At 42.9% G+C, this 19,862-nt stretch overlaps 1 protein-coding gene across 1 annotated transcript in view; it reads left to right on the plus strand.

Moving 5' to 3' along the window:
• The window catches only part of MYO16 (myosin XVI), a 609,750-nt gene that overhangs the window by 464,469 nt on the left and 125,419 nt on the right, over window positions 1-19,862 (plus strand). The window contains 3 exon segments of the mRNA XM_043582911.1: window positions 2,426-2,601; window positions 5,033-5,113; window positions 5,336-5,541. Coding sequence (XP_043438846.1) covers window positions 2,426-2,601; window positions 5,033-5,113; window positions 5,336-5,541 — 463 coding nt within the window.

Raw genomic sequence — 19,862 nt, forward strand, 5'->3', positions numbered from 1 at the left:
CAAGGCCAGTCACTGCACTGAGTGCCATTTCCCTCCTGTCTTCTTTCATCGGGGACATTTTCTCTGCTTTTCTTCTTCTTTCGTGACTAACATTTAAAACCTAAAGGCCAGTTATTTTGAAGGCTGTCCCTCAATCTGGATTTATTTGCAGTTTCCTCACGTGGGTGTCAAGCCCGTCCCTGCTCGGTGGGAACCCCACAGAGGTGCTGGCGGGTCCTCAGCCCCTCCTGTTTGGAGAACACAGTGACAGTCTGAGACCCTACTGGTGGCACGGCCTTGTTAAGGGGGCATCCTTCCGGCTTCCGTAATTGAAAGCTGCTGTTTCACTCTGTAGTTGATAAGTAGCTTGTGAGGGAGGTGAGGCAAGGAAATATTGTCAGACCGTCATCCGCTGGCTGGGGTGCAGGAATGATTCTTGCCTAAATCAATGATGCCTCTTATGGTCGCGCTATTGTGATTTTCTGCTCCCCCCACCAATTTTCCCATCAATAGTAACATTCAACTGTATGATCTCCCCTTTGTCATTCATTGATGAATTAGACTGCTATCAGTATGGACTCATGGATTCTTTTTCATTCAATGAATCACAGTCTATGACTATCTTTATTTTGATGCTAAAATTCTCAAGACATGGCCAGTGAGAATCCCCTCAAGCCAGCCCCTACGTTCTTTTTCAGGTTCTCATGATCTTTGTTAGCACTGTCTTATAGTCCTGCCTTCCAAAATGTTCTGGGATCATCTTCTACGCCTCAGAATCAGCTGTGTGCCTGACACTCTTAGGTTTATCATAGAGAAGAATGGTATTAAGGAACACTGAGGGCTGGGAGCTTGTGAGCTCATTGCTACTGGATTGTCCTTGCTTTTAGGCTCCTTCTGAACTAGACAATTAAAGATATACAGGTAACAGACAGAGATGCAGCCCTATATTAAAAATCATGAATTTTGGGGTGCCTGGGTGACTCAGTCGGTTGAGCGTCCGACTTTGGCTCAGGTCATGATCTCACGGCTGGTGAGTTTGAGCCCCGCATCGGGCCCTGTGCTGACAGCTCAGAGCCTGGAGCCTGCTTCGGATTCTGTGTCTCCCTCTCTCTCTCCCCCTAACGCACTCACATTCTGTCTCTGTCTCTCTCAAAAATAAATAAACATTTTAAAAAAAATTTTTAACAATCATGAATTTATCCTGAGAGCTCTAATTTTCATCCAGTACCACAGAGCCCCTTTTTGCTTCCTGCATCCCATAATTGTTTCTCCCTCCTCTCTGACACTTCTCCCTGGTTCCCTGTTTGTTTATTAATGTAGTGACTTTCCTTTGTACGAATTGCCACTAAGTATGTTAGCCTGAGCAAGCAGAATAATCTGGATGTGGAAAAGTTAGGAACACTGCTTTGCCACTGGCCACTGCTCGCTAGCTGATAGGTAAGCAGGATCCCAAATGATATGCACATTATTTCACCCTTTAATCCTGTATAATCCTCAAGGTGGGTATGTGATGGTCACTTTGTAGAAAAGGAAACTGAAGCGTGAGGATTGTCTACATACAGACATAGGGGACATGAGAAACGTGCCTTTTAGATTTCCAATTGCTGCATACAGTTTTCACTGTGCTATTCCAATTTGTAGCCAGAATGTATTAGAATTTGTATAACGTAACATCTGAAATATATCAGCGTTTTACATGTATAGCTTAACTGGATCAGAAAAAAGAGGGCATTTCTTTCCCCTGACACCTGGTACAACCAAATGAGACAGGGTCTCCCACAGGTGTTTAAATACCACCTGGAGACGAGTTACATCCGAGGAAGTGTGTTTCTGGGGATGGGGAGCAGCTGGCCGAAGCCACAGGTCTTCAGGTCTTGGCCAAGGGCACCGAAGGCCCGGAGACCCTAGAAGGTGAGGTGTGGCTCCCACGGCTACGAGAGCAGCGAGTGTGGCTCAGAGAACCAAGGGCCAGGTGCTCAAGTACAGGACAGGAGACCCGGGTTTAAGACTTCTGGCCAAGGGCAAGAGGAAGATCAGAATTCATCAAGTGTTACGATGAACGGTGGGGAAAACAAAATAGGGGCAAAGGGGAAGACAGACGCCCTCAGTGACATCTTGCACTCGGAAAGTTGTAGTGGCAGCAGCACTGGGGTGTTTACTGCTCATGTAAATGCTGATTTGGGAGCCCCTGGGGGGCTCAGTCGGTTGGGCGTCCGGCTTTGGCTCAGGTCATGATCTCACTGTCCGTGAGTTCGAGCCCCGCATGGGTCTCTGTGCTGACAGCTCAGAGCCTGGAGCCTGCTTTGGATTCTGTGTCTCCCTCTCTCTGCGCCCCTCCCCCACTCACGCTCTGTCTCTCTCTGTCTCAAAAACAAACGTTAACAATTTTTTTTAAAAAAATACTGATTTTAATGCCACTCATGATATGCTCTTATGTATTTCCTAGCCAGTGAAAATGTCGTGATCAATCACTTGTTCCAGTCGAAACTGTCACAGACAGGATCCCTCGTATCTTCCTATCCTTCTTTTAAGTTCAGAGGACATAAATGTGCCCTGCTCAGTAAGAAGATGACGGCTTCTTCAGTTATTGGAGAAAACAGGAATTATCTAGAACTTAGTAAGGTAGGAGTTCCTATGATTCTTTTTTGGTTGTTTTGAAGTTTGCTCAGTACGTTTACTTCTTTTTTTTTTTAATGCAGTCTTGAAAACTGATGGGAATAAATCATTTGATTTTTAAAATGAAAGACAGGTTGCCTGCCTGACATAGAACCAGCAGACAGGGGAAACATGATGGGAGAGTCCAGCAGAGGGAAAGTTCGATAGCAAATAGAGCGTTAGTAATTTTATTGGTTGTCTCTGCAACATCCTGTTTATGCCTCGTCTCTGTGACTGTCCCTCTGATGAATGGGGAGTGACTGCAGCAACGTTAGCCTTCCGGGGAAGAAACTTAGCTACCTTATTCTGTTGACATTAATCACTGCTGAGGCTTCAGGTCTCCAAACAGTACATTGTGGTTTCTCTTACAGACCTTGTGTATTTCTCAGGTGTTAGAATGTTTGTAGACTTTGTAGATTTCAAACGTACTTTCTTATCACCCTCACTTCCAGTGTGGACTTGCCCTCCACACGTGCAGTTACACTCACAACATAAAGGTTCTGACTGTTTGTACCATGGAAGTAAAAATTCAGCAGGGGTGTTTCAAACGGATAGGAAACAGGTAGGAAATGTGGCAACTTTAAGGACTCAGTGCCTGACGGTAGCCTGGTTTGTTTTGCTTGTCTCCATCAAAACTGCAGAGAGGGGAAATCTGTTTGGGAAGCTGTCCAGGACAATCGGTTTTAGAAATTCGGTTGTTGTAGGTTGTTAGAATGCATTTTAGCTTACCAATTAAAATGAAAGCATAATTAGAATCAGCTCTATTTTAGAAGATTGGCAAGATGTATATAACATATTAGAAATAAGTGTGTGTGTGTGTGTGTGTGTGTGTGTGTGTGTGTGTGTTTAGCCAGTGGACCCTACAATTAGAGATCCTCTGATATAGTCATTTCTGCCCTGTGTGATCACAGGAATTCAATCTCACTGCACACAAAATGGCATTTTTTACATAAAAAAGACAAAGGGTTACTCTTTGTAAGGAAGATCTCTACTCCTGAGGGTTTCACTGAACCTTCTGGCCCTTCCTTCCTCAATCATGCTGGAAATCGAGAGCAAGAAATCACCACCCACCTCTACACTGTAATTTTTAACCTTAATTATTAAACATTACCAGGCATAGATGCCATTAGTCTTTTCCCTAAAGGACTGCAAAATGAAGATAATTCACAGTGGTTCCTCCACCCAGAAAGGGAAATTGAGCGTTCAGTTTCAAGGGATGGAGATTTATTTATTACGATTCTTCCTTAAGTGTTCCATTCCTCACTTCCCTTCATACTGGCTGCATCTCTGCACGGCCAGCCCTGTGACTGGCAGCGTAGGGCTCTACCACTGTTTAACTGAGCATCACACTTGGCTTTGTGTTTGGAGAAAACCGGTTGATTTTGGACCAATTGCTTCCTTTTACATTCCCTTGTCAGTTACAATGGGTCATTCCAGCCTGACAGTTCATGTCAACGGGAAGAAATCAGCTGCTGTCATGGTAGCAATAGCACCACATTGACAAGAGTCTTTTATCAGGCTCTCTTCTCCTACCAAGACCTCTTTATTGTAACATAAATGATTTGGGATCTATAGATACGTTGGTCTGAGTCTGCGTGATTTTGTGACATGCAAATGGTACATTAGTGGCTGCGGTTCCTTTTAACCCCTGGTGGAGTTTAATTAATTACCTTCTGCCCTTTATTTCTTTACCCACTGGCTCCATTTCCACTGACTTCTTTTATCTCCATTATCATTTAATCTTTGCTACATATGATTTTTTTTCTTTTAAGAACCGTATATAATTACTCATCCAGGAAAACACAAATTGTTGCCATTTTTCAGACAGATAATTTACTAACTCCTTTTAGTAGTTAAAAAAAAAGAGGAGGAATGGGAAGAAATTGATTGTGGTTAAACTTAAGGGAATAAACCAGCGCTTGTTAGAACATCAAACCTTTATAGCATAAAATAGTATCCTTTGGCCTGGTGGTAAGCCTGCTGCTTCGTGATAAACACGCATGGTGATGATACACCCAGGGCTCCCAGGTGCTCAGACTGTGCTACCCAGCAAGGCAGGGTCGATGTCTACTCTCAAAATTAAAATAGATACAGGACGGCAACTTCTGTGTACTTGAAAGGCTGGCAGGAATGGTGTTCTTCTACGCGCAGTTTCAATTTCCCTGATTCATAGTACCGTCGCAGAAAAATCATTTGGTACTGATTTTTACAGTCTGAGTGAATTTATGTGGATGGGAGGGTAAATTTTTTCTTGTAAATGCAATTTAGTAAAATACTACTAAGATGGCTCCCTATGTTGTACACCTGAAACTAATGTCAACTACAATTAAAAATCAGTCGATACATACTTACATAAATAAATCCGCTCACCCTTTCTTTCTTTTTATTTTCATTACAGTTATTAAAAAAGAAAGGAACTTCTTCGTTTCTTCAAAGACTAGAATGGGGAGGTCCAGTCACGATTGCATCACAACTCAGGGTTAGTGGACTTTTCGGTTTTCCAAAATTTAGATTTAGATCTTGTCAACTGTAGAGGGTTTCTGCATCATTTTCCCCCGTTTTTGACCGCTTGGAAACCAGTAAGCACTCACACACGGAGAATTCAGACTAAATAAAAGAGGCGTGGGTTGAAGATAAACTCTTTACATTTTCAGGCGGTGTCTTCTTTGGAGAATCAGTTGTGTTTTGCTTCTCTCCTTAGAAATCTCTAGCAGATATTATCGGAAAACTTCAGAAGCGCACGCCCCACTTTGTTCATTGCATCAAGCCCAATAACTCAAGGCTGCCAGATACCTTTGATAATTTTTATGTATCTGCTCAACTACAATATATCGGAGTCCTGGACATGGTGAAGATTATCCGATATGGATACCCTGTTCGCCTTTCCTTCTCGGATTTCCTGTCAAGGTAAATTCTGCTCTTGAGACATTGTATGTACTGCTTAGCCCTGCATTCTGACCAGACTGTGGCAAGAATCTTCTGTTTTGTTCTCTTTTTCGGGCATTGATTTTACTGTTTATACAGTTGACTCTTTTTTTTTTTTAATTTTTTTTGTTTATTTATTTTTGAGAGACAGAGAGAGATAGAGTATGAGCAGAGGAGGGGCAGAAGGAGAGGGAGACACAGAATCTGACGCAGGCTCCAGGCTCTGAGCTGTCAGCACAGAGCCCAATGCAGGGCTCGAACTCACGGACCGTGAGATCATGACCTGAGTCGAAGTCAGACGCTTAACTGACTGAGCCACCCAGGCGCCCCGATATAAGTTGACTCTTTGAACAGTGGGGGATTGGGTTAGGAATGCCTCTACCCAAGCACTTGGAACCCCACATGTAACTTTTGATTCCTCCACAACCTACCTACTAACAGCCTACTGTTGACCAGAAGCCTTACTAATAACAGAAACAGTGGATTAACACGTATTTTGTTAGTCATATGCATTATATAATATATTCTTACAATAAGGTAAGGTAGCAAAGAGAAAATGTTATTGAGAAAAACCATAAGGAAGGGAAAACACATTTACATTTCTGTACCGTATTTATCTAAAACAATCTGCATGTAAGTGGACCCACACAGGTCAAACCTGTCTTGTTCAAGGTTTAAGTATATTCTTCCAGCTTGAGTAAACAAAACACTCCGGGAAACAATGAAATACACTGACCAAGCTTTTGTAAAAGTTACTAAACTTTGATACCTTGGAAACCATTTTCATGGTTTCCACAAACCACAAACTTTAAATTAGGGGATTTCCTTGCCGTTAAAAATTTCTAAAATTGTTGTGTATAATGTTTACCTAACAATTTTTACTTAAAAGAACGTATATGTGTGATTATTTTCTCCTCTATGTCTATGAACAAAATATTTTTTAGATCAGGGGTTGGCCGACTACACTCATGGGCCAAATCTAGCCCACCACCTATTTTTGTAAATAAAGTTTTATTGGAACACAGCCACTGGTGAAATAAGGACTATGTTTGTTTTTAGGCAGTTAAAAAATAATAGAGAGAAAGAAAGAAAGAAAGAAAGAAAGAAAGAAAGAAAGAAAGAAAGAAAGAAAAAGAAAGAGAAAGAAAGAAAAGGAAAGAAAAGAAAGGGAGAGAGAGAGAAAGAAATAAAGACAGGAAGGAAGGAAGGAAGGAAGGAAGGGAAATCGGTAATCTTGTATAAAAAAGGTGAAATTTTTAAATGACATTGGCATAAACTATTATCAATATTACAAGAATAAAATCTAGCATTTATGTTTTAAACCAACCATGCAACTAGTATGGAAAATCTATTTGACAAAACATTCATTTAAGAAAAGCGATGTGACACTTTGTTGTCCAGAATTTCCACTTGAGCCACCAACGTGAGGAGGCTGCTGACTAAAATAAGCGGGTATTTGAATTGCCCTACCCCCCAGAGGAAGGTGGTGACCATGGCTCTGTGTGTGTGTGTGTGTGTGTGTGTGTGTGTGTGTGAATGTGTGTGTGCATGCGTGTGCGTGTGAGTGTGTGTGTAGACTATAGCATATAAGAGAATGATTGGAAAATGGTTTTTACCTCTGTTCTTTGTATTCTCCCAAGTCTAGTTTGACATATAGACTCAACCAGGAGTTGAGTTTATCTCTATGAAAAGAGCATAAAAGAATAGGAGATGAATATCTTTTAAAATTAAGTACAGGGGCGCCTAGGTGGCTTAGTTGGCTGGGCGTCTGACTTTGGCTCAGGTCACGATCTCACAGTCTGTGAGTTTGAGCCCCGCATCAGGCTCTATGCTGACAGCTCACAGCCTGGAATCTGCTTCAGATTCTGTGTCTCCCTCTCTCTCTCTGCTCGTCCCCTGCTCATGCTCTGTCTCTCTTTCTCAAAAATAAATAAAAACATTTAAAAAATTAAAATAAAATAAAGTACAGCATTTCACATGTCCCAGGGCTTCTAGATAGGGACCATCTCATATTCAGTAACAGTTCCTGTGCATTACAAGTATCTAATCAGTGTTTTCAGAATGAAACTGGCATTGGGGCCCTGATCTGATAGGATTAGTGTCCTTATAAGAAGAGTCATCAGAGAGGATACTCTTGGTGGACACAGTAAGAAGGCGGCTTTCTGCAAGCCAAGAGGAGACCTCAGTAGAAACTAAGTTGGCTGACACCTTGATCTTGGACTTCCCAGACTCTAGAACTATGAGAAAATAAACTTTGTTTTGTTTTGTTTTGTTTTGTTTTGTTTTGTTTTGTTTGGTTAGCTGCCCAGTCTGTGGTATTTTTTGATGGCAGTCGAGGCTGGCTAGGCTATCTGTGTTTGTAGAGTGTCCCTACGGTGTCTATATGTAGCAAACCTGGATAAGTTATGTTGGGAAGTTTTGGGTGCTTGTTCTTCTCATAAAATGCTCTTGTGTTAATGGGAGGAAATACAGTTTATGTGCACATAACCTGTGGTTTCAAAAACTCATCCTTCCTACCTTTTTGTACATTTACTCAGCAGCATTTAGTGGATATTCAAGATCCATTCAGGCTTTCTTTCCTTCAGAAAATGGTTCATAAAATCTCAGATTGGTTTGTGTCTCTTCTCTAAGCTTCAGGAAGGGCTCGTGTAATACACTTATTATATGCACCCTGGAAATAGCCCCTCATGTAGCCAACGTCAACCACTAGACCAGAGGCCAACAAACTGCAGCTCCTATGCCAGATCGTGTCCCCTACTTTCATATGGCCTGAGAGCTAAAAGTGTCCTTTACATTTTAAATGGTTCCATGCATAGCCACGTACTATCCTCAATCTTGTCTCTTGGCAAACAACAGCCTAAAACATTTACTCTCTGACCCTTTACAGAAAACACTTAAGTAGTGAGCCCTCACCAGGCCATAGGCTCCTTGGATGGGGCACCGGTGTCACTGTGTGCCTGGGATCTAGCAGAATGCCAGTCACCCTCTGTGAAACTGAACGGGAAAGATCTCGTGTGCTTTTCTGTCTCAGTGACTTTCCCTGATGTTCGTCTGATTCTCTGGTTTGTGAGACTGTTCAGATGGCATTACAAAGGGCTCACTCTCAGCACTCGATTCTGTAGAAGATAAAACCCCACGTCCGTGGCTTGCAACAGCAAAGGTTTATCTTTCTCTTGCCCTCCTCTGACTGTGATTTAGACGGAGCACACCTGAGCTCTGACCAGCTCTGACCGGGGGCTCCTTTTCATGATGGGCCCCAGGAAGAGCTGAGACATAGGGTGTCCCCTTTCTGTGTCAGAGGAGGAAGAGAAAAGGTCTAAGTGGCTGTTACAGCTTCTGTCCAGCTGTGGTTTTTGTCACTACCTTATATTCCTTGCTTTCAGTCAGTCCCTTGGCCAAAGCCAAGGTGGAGCAAGGAATACAGTGGAGAATTGTTCTGCTTATAGGAGGTACTATAAAACACACGACAAAGAGTGGGAATGTGTCTACTTTTTTTTTATTAAAAAACATTTTTTTAACATTTATTTTTGAGAGACAACGTGAGCAGGGGAGGGGCAGAGAGAGAGGGAGACACAGAATCTGAAGTAAGCTCCAGGCTCTGGAGCCTGACGTGGGGCTCGAACTCACAAGCCGTGCGATCATGACCCGAGCCGAAGTCAGATGCTTAACCGACTGAGCCACCCAGGCACCCCGAATGTGTGCACTTCCTGCTCGGTTTATCTGTTGCGGTGTATCAGACCGCCCCAAAGCTTCGTGGCATAGAACGACAGTTCATTATTTCTCCTGGTTCTGTGGGTTAACTGGGCTCAGTTGGGCAGTTCTTGCTAGGGGTCTTTCTAGAAGCTACTGCCAGGTAGAAGATGATCGTGTTAGCCAGGCTGACAGCTTCTTCACTCCCATGTCTAGGGCCTCGCTGCTTCTCCAGCAGAACCATTCAGACCTCTTAGTCAATAGCTCACACTTCCTGGGGCAGGAAAGGAAGCTTGAAGTCATCCTAGCAGCGGGGACTGGAACTAGGGGCACATCCCTGCCCTTGCATTTTTTTGGTCAAACAGTTGCCAACCAACCCAGATCTTTCCCCCTGGGAGAAGCCATTGATAGTAGCCAGTGCCAGAACGACGCCCATATACTCTTAAAGGGAGAACGTGCAAGGATCCGGCTCCAGCTCAGGTCATGATCCCACCTGTCTGTGGGTTCAAACCCCGCGTCGAGCTCTGTGCTGACAGCTCAGAGCCTGGAGCCTGCTTCAGATTCTGTGTCTCCCTCTCCATCTCTCCCTCCCCAGCTCATGCCCCACCCCTCAGAAATAAACATTTAAAAATTAATTAAAAAGTTAAAAAAAAAGAATCTTTCATAGCTCTGCCTGTGCGTATGAACTTCTATTATCTCCTCTCTCCCCAGTAAGTATATGTGAGTTCAGTGCGTTGAATAATATAATACCATCATTTTTATTTTCCAAATTCTAGAATCGAGGAAAGAATACTATGAGGCAATGCTGAGGAAATTGTTTTGAGGAGTCCTTAGAGCAATGGTACCTTGTACCTTCTCAGGTGCCCTGCCATCATTCTCCAGAGCTTTCTTTAATGCCCTGTGTGCTGGTGACATTGCAACTAACCCCGCTGCCCAGCAGAAATCCAGGCGCATGCCAGACCTTAGTGGCATGAATCTCTGCTCTCCTCGGAGCACTAGCCTCTATGTTTTCATCTTCTTCCAGATACAGCAGGGAAATGTGTTGGAATCTAGCTCTGGATGCGGGGTGGCAAGCTTGAGGGCTGTAGCCCCTCATTCATCTGTGGACTCGTTTGTGGTCAGCAGGGGACAGTGGGACGGCATCACTCCAGGGTTGGCCGTTTGAAGAGGTGACTTTATTTGGAAAAGACTCAGAAGGACTTGTCGGCGAGAAGCACGCCCTCGGATCTGTGCTCTGACACTGGGGCTGGATGAGATCCCTCTTAGAAATAGTCTGAATCATTTACTTGTTTAAATGACCCCGTCGTTGCCCAACAGTCAGGCTGTGAAGGAACACGGCCGTGATACGAAATCGGGTGCAGGGAGAGGGATGAAGCGAGCCACACTTCAGTTTCTTGGATTAAACTCACGGGTGGCGGCTGCCCAGTGAACAGGCACGAGAACTGTGGGTCTGAGTCGGGAATCTTGTAAAAGTTCCCCTTGTTCCGCCAAGTGCTGCCGGTTACTGTCGATGGGCTTTAATAGAAACGTGAGCTATTCAATGTCCCCAAAGCTTTAACTGGCAAAAGACATCTTTTCTTCAGGCTTAATTTTGCCAAGGCTTACTGTGTTCTTCCTGCTAAAGCCGATCCACAGGGTTGGCTTTGCGAAGTTTGGGAGGAGGGGATGTGTTGTTCTTCAGTGAAATGTGAATCAGGAAAGGGAAGCGGAAGTCACAGGTTCTAGAAGCCATTTCAGTCTATATTCTTGCGGGGAGTCTGTTGTGCTCCTCAGTGGATTATGAATGGTAACGTCTCCCGTAATCTACTCTGGGCACCTGCAGACTTTTTCTATAAAGGACCAAATGTAACTGTCTTAGGCATGCAGGCCACACGGTCACTGCTGTGACAGCTCAGCCCTGCATGCGGCCCCACACAACCCCAGACTGCGTGGGCACAAATGGGTGAGGGGGGCTGTTCCAGACAACCGTGCTGGCAGGAAATGGGGTGAGTGGCTTGTGCCCAAAGGCAGCTGACCCTTTATCTAGTCCCATGCACCCCCTTCCGGTGGAGCTGGGGGAAAGTTTCTATAGAAAGGCAGCAGGTAGGGAGAGGTGCCTGATGTTTGCTTTGCTGCTTCTGTAATCTGGCTCAGATCTGTAATTCTGCTCTTGTGCATCACGTGTTCTCCCAGGACAGCATTCATTCACCCGTTCATTCATTTTTATCTCTTCCTTATATAACCTCCCATTTTTGTGTTATTGGAGCATTTTACTGCATCGATGTCATCAGGATGGGAAGTCACTGTCACCAGTGGCAGCATGGGCATCCTCCCCGCGTGTGACTGGTGCCCAATGGGTCAAGCTCCAGATCTACACTTTGCACTCATTATTCTGCTCCTCATAATAACCTTTTGAGACAACTCCTCTCATCACACAGATATTAGTCATTATGCCATTGCTAATTTCCGGCTTTGATGTAAATGTGCCTGGAGGGCGTTCATCAGCCCTGAGTAGGCACGGGCCATCACCAAGCACATCCTCACCACACCCCTGTGACTCGCACTGGTGGTCGCATCCTGATTTGTAGCCGAGAAAATTCAGGTCCCAAGAGTTAGGGGCCGCCTCGCACCTCTCGTCCCTGACACTGTTTTTAGCCTCTCCCCGGTACCCGTCTTGTACTGACATTGGCGGTGTTCCCATCCACGTCTTCCACTACCGCGTGCTGTGCATCCTCTTCGTGCTTCATTGTCATCAGCAGTCACAGGCAGAAGCACCTCTACCTCAGTAGGGAGAATAAATCCCTGGAGATTTCTAAAATTCAGCCCTGCAGAGAGCCCCGCACTCTGGATTTTCTTTGCTCTGTTTCCTGAAAACTGATCCAGTTAATTTCACCGAGTTTCCCACCCTCCCCAGCGACCTTGCGTATCCATGCAACGGCAGCATGCGGCTGGTGGAGGCAGTATGGGAGCATCAGTCAGGGCCTCTGGAAAAGGAGCTCCGAGACAGTAGGAAAGCTCCTTGGAAGCTCCGTTTCTCCTTGGAAACGGAGAACTGCACAGTCTCACTTAAAATAACAAAAGAGTGGGGCACCCGGGTGGCACAATCAGTTTAGCATCTGACTCTTGGTTTCTTCCCCGGTCATGATCCCAGGGTCATGGGATCAAGCCCTGAGCGGGGGTCTGCACTGAGCATAGAGCCTGCTTGAGACTCTCTCTCCCTCCCTCTGCCCCCCTCCCCTTCTCGTGTGCACGCGCTCTCTCTCTCTCTCTCACAAATAATAAATAAATAAATAAATAAATAGCAAATAAATAAGTAAGTAAATAAAAGAGCAAAAAAGCAAAAACAGGAACATTTTACAACTTTCTAACAAGACCTTGGAAACAATACCCCCAACCGACCAGCCTAAAATAATCTACCAAACATTTCCACTTGAGGAAGCATCCAATAAGAAACCGATGGGATCAGAGTCATTATTGCTGCTTCGGGAAAATAGACACGAAGCTACATTCGGCATGCATTCAATGTTTTGACAATTCTGTTACATCTCTAATACAATTTGGGGAGTGCAGTAAAAAATTCAGTCCCAGAATTCTGAATCTTGTTATTTATGACTTGATTTACCTGGGCTTCCCCAGTTCCCTCCACTGATATATCTTAATGTTTTTAGTTGTAAGTGATGTCAGACAGAGCATAATCACAAGGTGACGTTGCCTTCCAGGGCCAAACCAGTTTTAAATATTTACTTACAAGGTGCTCGTTACATTACTTAATAAACTATTTAATTCTGTTTATACAACAACAGTGGTTTTTTAATGTGACCATTAGTATGTATAGTTTTCACTGATTATATCTGAGCGACCTCAACAATTCAGGAGTCTACAGAGAACCTCAGGGCATCATTGGGATCTTTGAGGGGACCCAATCAATAGCATCGTTTTCCTTATCCAATTTTTGACCGAGATGAGAAGAGAAAATGGTCAAAATATCACTTTTCGTAGACGGCGCTAGGTGAAAGAGACAGACGTGCCCACTAATAGGGCCAACCCAGGATTAGCAGCCTGACCCTTCAGTTAGAGACAGCGTGGGCCCAGTTGGACTCTCCCATGAGGGAGGCTGTTCAGGGAAGGCTGGCTGCTTGGAGAAACTGAGGAAAACCACCAACGGTCTTTGCGAGCAGTTTGCTCGTTAGCAGCTGAGGATGCTATGTGTTTTTCTCACCAAAATTGCCAGTCCGATTGGTCTGTCACTGCACCTCCCTCAGGAAGTGTGCAGGATTGGGTGGCCAGAGGATCATCCCACCTCGATCCGTAAGGAGACAGCAGAAAAGAAGAGGAAGCTTCCTCCGTGAATCTCTGTGGCATTTTGTGTGCTGGGACGTTGGACTCCTCCAGTGAGCCTGTCACCAACCTGGGGTGTGGCTGTTCCCCTGAGGGGACATCCAGTCCTTCAACCCATCCTCTCTCCCATCATCATGAGCACCCCACTGGTTCTCTGGGTCCACTTCTGTGGCACCTGATAAGCAGTATAGATTTTGCACCCAAAGATTCTGAAGTGGGCCAAGAGTGCATTATTTTAATTGACTTCAAGGGCACTCTATATTCATGGCTGAAAGTGCATTTTATTTTCTGTTGCAAACCCTGTCTAGACACGGTGCCCAACTGAGTCTCCCAGAGATGCTACAACTGGACTAGATGAAAATATCAAAATAAAACAAAAGAGTGACTCAGACAATAAAACCCCAGTAGCCTAGATATTCCCCAAATTTGACTCTACATTTTCTTCCATTATTAAGTTCCCAGGGAGAAATAAAAGTTCAAAGATTAATGTGTCTGTAAATTGAAGTCCAGAGATACTCAATTCCAAAGGAATTGAAATCCCAAATCTGATTATCTTGCCTTGCTGAGTTAAATGCCCAGAATTCCATATGTATAAGTTAAATTTCTATTTCTCAACTATTCTTTCCATTTTCTTGCTTGGCTGAGACTAGCTAAAGAGATTCCAGATACCTTGGTTGAGCTGGGGACCCTTCAGCATAACCGTGCAAGCAATCGGTCACTGCAGTGGTCTGTGGAGCTCCCATCACAGAAAACCACAGGCTGGTGGCTTAAACGACAGATACAGATTTTCTCACAGTGCTGGAGACTGGAAATCCAAGATCAAGATGGCAGCGGGGTGGGTGTCTGGTGAGGGCTCTCCCCTAAGATGGCAGACAGCTGCCTTCTTGCTGTGAACTCCCAATGCCTTTCCAGGAAGCGTGCACACAAACAGAACGAGACAGTGAGAATCAGGCACAGAGAAAAAGAAACAGGAAGAATGCTCTCTGGTGTCTTTACTCATAAGGACACAAGTCCTATTGAATTAGGACTCCACCCTTATGACCTCGTCTAACCTTAATTCCTTCCTAAAGGCTCTCTTGACAGATACAGTCATCAAATACTGGTTATCAGGGCTTGAAAATGTGAATTTTGGAGGGTGGGGCAACACATTCAGTCCATAAGTAGTCATCCTTCTGGATATGAGTAATTCAACCTCAAATGTTGTGTTGACTCAGCACCATGACTCCTCTCACCTTCACATTGAGGGTCTGATGAGTAAATAGTGGACATGAGGTTATTCGAACGTCATCATACACACTAAATGTAGAAACCTACCCCTAGTCTATGGAGCAGGATACCACAAGCAGAATTATTCTAAAATCTAATATTTGCTGTTGCCAATGACAAGGGTGACCGCATAGCCTCTTGATCAAACCTAGGCATGTTTTATAGTGAAATGGGGAACAATTAATAATTTTGACAGGAATACAGGTATAAACTGGGACTGCCCCCTGGCAAACCAGGACACTGCCCCCCTAGCACCCCTGCACCCACCTTTTCATGAGTCTCGGCACATTGCCAGGATGCTTTAACCTCTGCCGTGCCCAGGAGATGCAAGCCCTCTTAAGGAAAACCTTTTATTGTGTGCACGTAACAGGTGGCCAGCCACTAGGCGTTGAATAAACTAAGACATGAATGAATACTGTTTCAGTTTTCTGTATAGTTTTATACTTGAGCTCTGAATTTTGTGTCCAAGTTGTAGTATTCAATGGTATCCTATACAAGGTTGATTAGTGGGCCGAAAGAGTTGTCAGTATCTAACCATCTGAAAATGTGTGTTTTAATTATGCCAAGATATTTCCATTTTAGGGCAACCTTATAGACTTTAGTATGAGACAGTGATTCCGGCTTGCCTTGGCCACAGTTTAATACTATTCTCTCTCACTCCCTCCAAAATACCATGAGCCATTCTCCAAAATTTCGAGTTATTTGATAACTATACAACAGTGACTGGATTTGTACTCCCATATTGATTTAAGAAATAGCTTCATTTGATTTTTTTTTTCCTGTTCTTTGAAATGCTTTAACTAAAGGCAATTTCTGCGATACCATACGGGTGGAGAATCAATTTATGCAGTAGGAATGTATTTAGGAATAAAAATACCAAATCACAGTAGACTCTACAGATGATCTATGTTTAGGGGAGACGCTATTTTTAACGAAGTAACTTACAGTTAAAGCTGACCCACTTTGTGGTCTTTCCACAATATACTCACTTGAATATACTATACCTATGTTATTGCAAGACCCAATTACTAAACTTGAAAACTTACTTTTGTGGCATTTCAGTAAGCAAATATTTATATTATATGAAATAAATATTTCTACCTTGAGCAGAATGTATTTAACTTCAGAATAAAAGCAAATTTGTCTTATTGTTCGGAAACCCATAGTTTTAAGGAATTAATAGTTTTCAAAAGATGGTGATGATAACATATTTTTAAACTTCAGTATTCTTACAGATCTCTCCATTTATGACACAAAGTCCCAACATATTTCTGTATAGTGCCTCGTCTACTCTCTCCATAACCGCAGAGATAGGAGAAGTTATATTAGGAAGGAACTCATAGTATATTCAAAACAATGAAATCTGCAGAAAAAGGAGCCCTACAGAATGACCTGAAAATTATCAATGCGCCTAGTGAGGGATTCAAGAGGAAAATACATTAATAGGAATAATTTGAAGTGTCTCAGCAGACAGATGGTTAGAGATAAGGGGCGATGTGACATTTTCCCAATCTGATCATCATGACATCCATGAGAGATGTCCTACACATCATTTCAAGTGTGGCTTTTATAGAATTGTCAAGAAAAAACCTTTTAAAAGGAGTCATTACATGGTCTATTAAAAATTTGACTGGTCTCGTCCCAGTGAGAGAGAGGTGTATTTGGAGCAAGTGTAGATTCAGAATAATCTGTTCTCTATGCCCGCTACTCCCCACAGTCAAGATCAACATTGACACCATAATCATCTTCCCACACCAGAATTAAATAGTTCAGCACTGTGTCATTAGATACTTTTATGTGTTGACTTCTAGTTCTTTATTATGCCTTGGCCATTGTTCCAAATGAAGCGTAAACATTCTGATACAGGACATGCACCATCCCTAGCCCCAACCCAGTGCCCTCATTCATGGTGGTTGATTGCAGGTCTGTGTTCCAGTCATGTGTCCTGCTTCACAGGTGCTCTAGCGTTACACTACAGATTGGTCCCTCTTAGTGAACCAATCTTAGTGAATACTCTTGTGATGCATGTGCACTGAGAATGGTTAGTTTCTACAAGACATGCTACAGTGTACCTTAGAAATGCAGTGTTAAAGGCATTTTTCCTATTCTGGCTCTTTATTATTGGAATAGAAAGATTTGAAATAAAGAAGAGTTTTCTCTTCCCATTATACCATAATATATTCTCATGGTCTTATTTAGGTACCACTTTAATGACACATACCAGTCTCCTATTTTAGACCGTGTCCCCAACACCTAACATGGGGCCTGGTACAAGGCCTAATAATTACGTTGCTATTTTTGAAATAATTAACAAAATATTCAGGTTATCGCTGGGAATTTTCCAGGGAATGCTCTTAACTCCTTACGCCTCTCCTAATGTGTGTAGACGTGTTATTAAGTGCACACACGTGCGCTTCACACACACACCAAACATTTTTCAGACCAAATTCTTTTTTTTAAGGGGGTGGAGGAGCAAAGAGAGAAAGAGAGAGTCTCACGCAGGCTCTACACCCAGTGAGGAGCCCGATGTGGGGCTTGATCACAAGACCCTAAAATCATGACCTGAGCTGAAATCAAGAGTCAGATGCTTAGCCAACTGAGCCATCCAGGCATCCCTAGAGCAAATTCTTTAAATCAGTGCCTCTCAACCATACTAGCTCAGTAGACTCACTTAGTTCAAAAAAAATTTTTGGATGGCTGGGTTGAGGCCTGGGCAGTAGGGAGGATTGCCAGGTAAGACACAGGATACCTAGTTAAATTAAAATTTCAGATAAACAACAAATGTTGAAAATTGACAAAAATGATGGCGTCTTAGGGATGCCATGTTCCTGGGATCCTAGTTTTAAACACTACTCTCTCTTTTCCCTCCCCTTACCTTCTCTCCATACTCTGACCTTCTTTACTTTCATAGATAGCTGTGGATCATCTCCTATATAGAGGAAACTTGTAGCTACACTAGCTAATTGAAGGCTTTTGCAATTCTTGTAGACTATGATATTCAAATCCATTATTTGTATAAGATAGGTTTCCATTTTCTATTTGTTTCACATTAATGATTGCTAAATATTGAGTAAGAGTGTTGAGTGAAAGAATGGGACATCTTTATATCATACTATGGAGTCTAAATTTGATGATCTCTACTCCAATTATTCAAAAATACTAAGAAAAAAATTATTTTCTTTAGTGTACATTTTAAACTGGGTCCTCTTCTTCTGAGATAAGAAGTATCCACTTACACCAACATAAAAATATAGAGATACATATTTTCCTATACAGATATGTATTTCCATATACTTTTAGCACAACTGCAGTCATGTACAGTAAATGTGGCCATTGAGGACGTGGAGAGTCCATTAACTCTCACTAACAGACTAAACCGTATTATGACCAAATTACTCTGTAAAACTTACAGGCACATGAAAAAATAACCTGTTTTTTTTTTCTACCTTTCAGCATATCCCATTGGGAATAATCCTTATCCATTAAATACACTTATAACATCAAAAATGCAACACATCAAATACCAGTGACTGACATTTAATGGTTTTGCTGTTGATCACACTGTCAGAACGTGTGTTATGTATGCTACTCCTCCAGCAGTTACGTGAGCTACCTTTTCATCAACATCTCAGACCACTCGCTTCCTCTGAATCCATTTTCCTTGCTTTCTTCCACCCAGAGGAGATATTCTTCTGGTGTTTACTTACATGCAAACTGAACATCAAAAGGAGTGAGTACTTTGGTTCCTATTGTAAACATCCAGAACATATTTTCTTTGTTACATTTCTCTGAGTTCTTTGTATGGATGTTCATTCATTTCTAAAATTTTTAACAGTTTTAATGAAATACAATTGACATGCGATCAAATACATCTGTTTTTAAAAATTTTTTTAACATTTATTTATTTTTGAGAGACAGAGTGTGAGCAGGGGAGGGGCAGAGAGAGAGGGAGACACAGAATCTGAAGCAGGCTCCAGGCTCTGAGCTGTCAGCACAGAGCCTGACGTGGGGCTCCAACCCACGAACATCGAGATCATGACCTGAGCTGAAGTTGGATGCTTAACAGACTGAGCCACCCAGGCGCCCCTGTTTTTTTGGTTTTTAAAAAATGACAGGTTTTGATATCAACCTACATCCTGGAAACCATTCCACAAACCTGACGTCCCACTAAAGATTACTTCTCGTCCTTGGTACTCTGGCCTTCCCACCCACCCCTGCTTCTCCAGCCCCAAACAAGCATTGGTATGCTTTTGTTTACTATCAATTAGTTTCATTTTGGAGATATCATACAAACACAGTCATAAAGTATGTACTTTTTTCGCTCTAGCTTCTTTCACTCAGCACAGTATTGTTGATGCTCAGACATAGAGTTGTATGTATCCATAGTTCACAGAGTGGTGTTGCTTTTGTATGTTATGCACCTGTTGACAGATAGTTAGGTCATCCCCAGCATTTGGTGATGACAAGTGGAGCCAGTATGACATTTTGTGTACAAGTCTTTGTACGGTCATGTTTTCATTTTGGGGGTGGAGTCAAGGGTGAAAATATAAGAGTGGAATGGCTGAGACATATGGTTAGTATACATTTAACTTTTTAAGAAACTGCCAAACTGCCTTCCAAAGTGGGCATAGCATTTTGTATTCCTGCTGGTAGGGTATGGGAACTCAATTACTCACACAGTCTTTAGCACTTGGTTTTATCAGCCATTTCAGTTTTGGCGTTCTACTGGATATGTGCTGATATCTCATCGTGACTTTACTTTCTTTCCTTTCTTTTCTTTTTCTTTCTTTCTTTCTTTCTTTCTTTCTTTCTTTCTTTCTTTCTTTCTTCTTTCTTTTTTGATAGAGAGAGAGAGAGAGCACACACACACACACTCAGGGGAGATAGGGGCAGAGGAGAGGGAGAATCCTAAGGTTTTACACTCAGTGTAGAGCTAGACACAGTACTTGATCCCACAATGCTAAGATCGTGACCTGAGTCGAAATCAAGAGTCAAACACTCAACTGACTGAGCCACCCAGGTGCCTCATT

The sequence above is a fragment of the Prionailurus bengalensis genome, chromosome A1 (assembly GCF_016509475.1).
Source record: "Prionailurus bengalensis isolate Pbe53 chromosome A1, Fcat_Pben_1.1_paternal_pri, whole genome shotgun sequence".
In the NCBI taxonomy this organism is placed as follows: domain Eukaryota; kingdom Metazoa; phylum Chordata; class Mammalia; order Carnivora; family Felidae; genus Prionailurus; species Prionailurus bengalensis.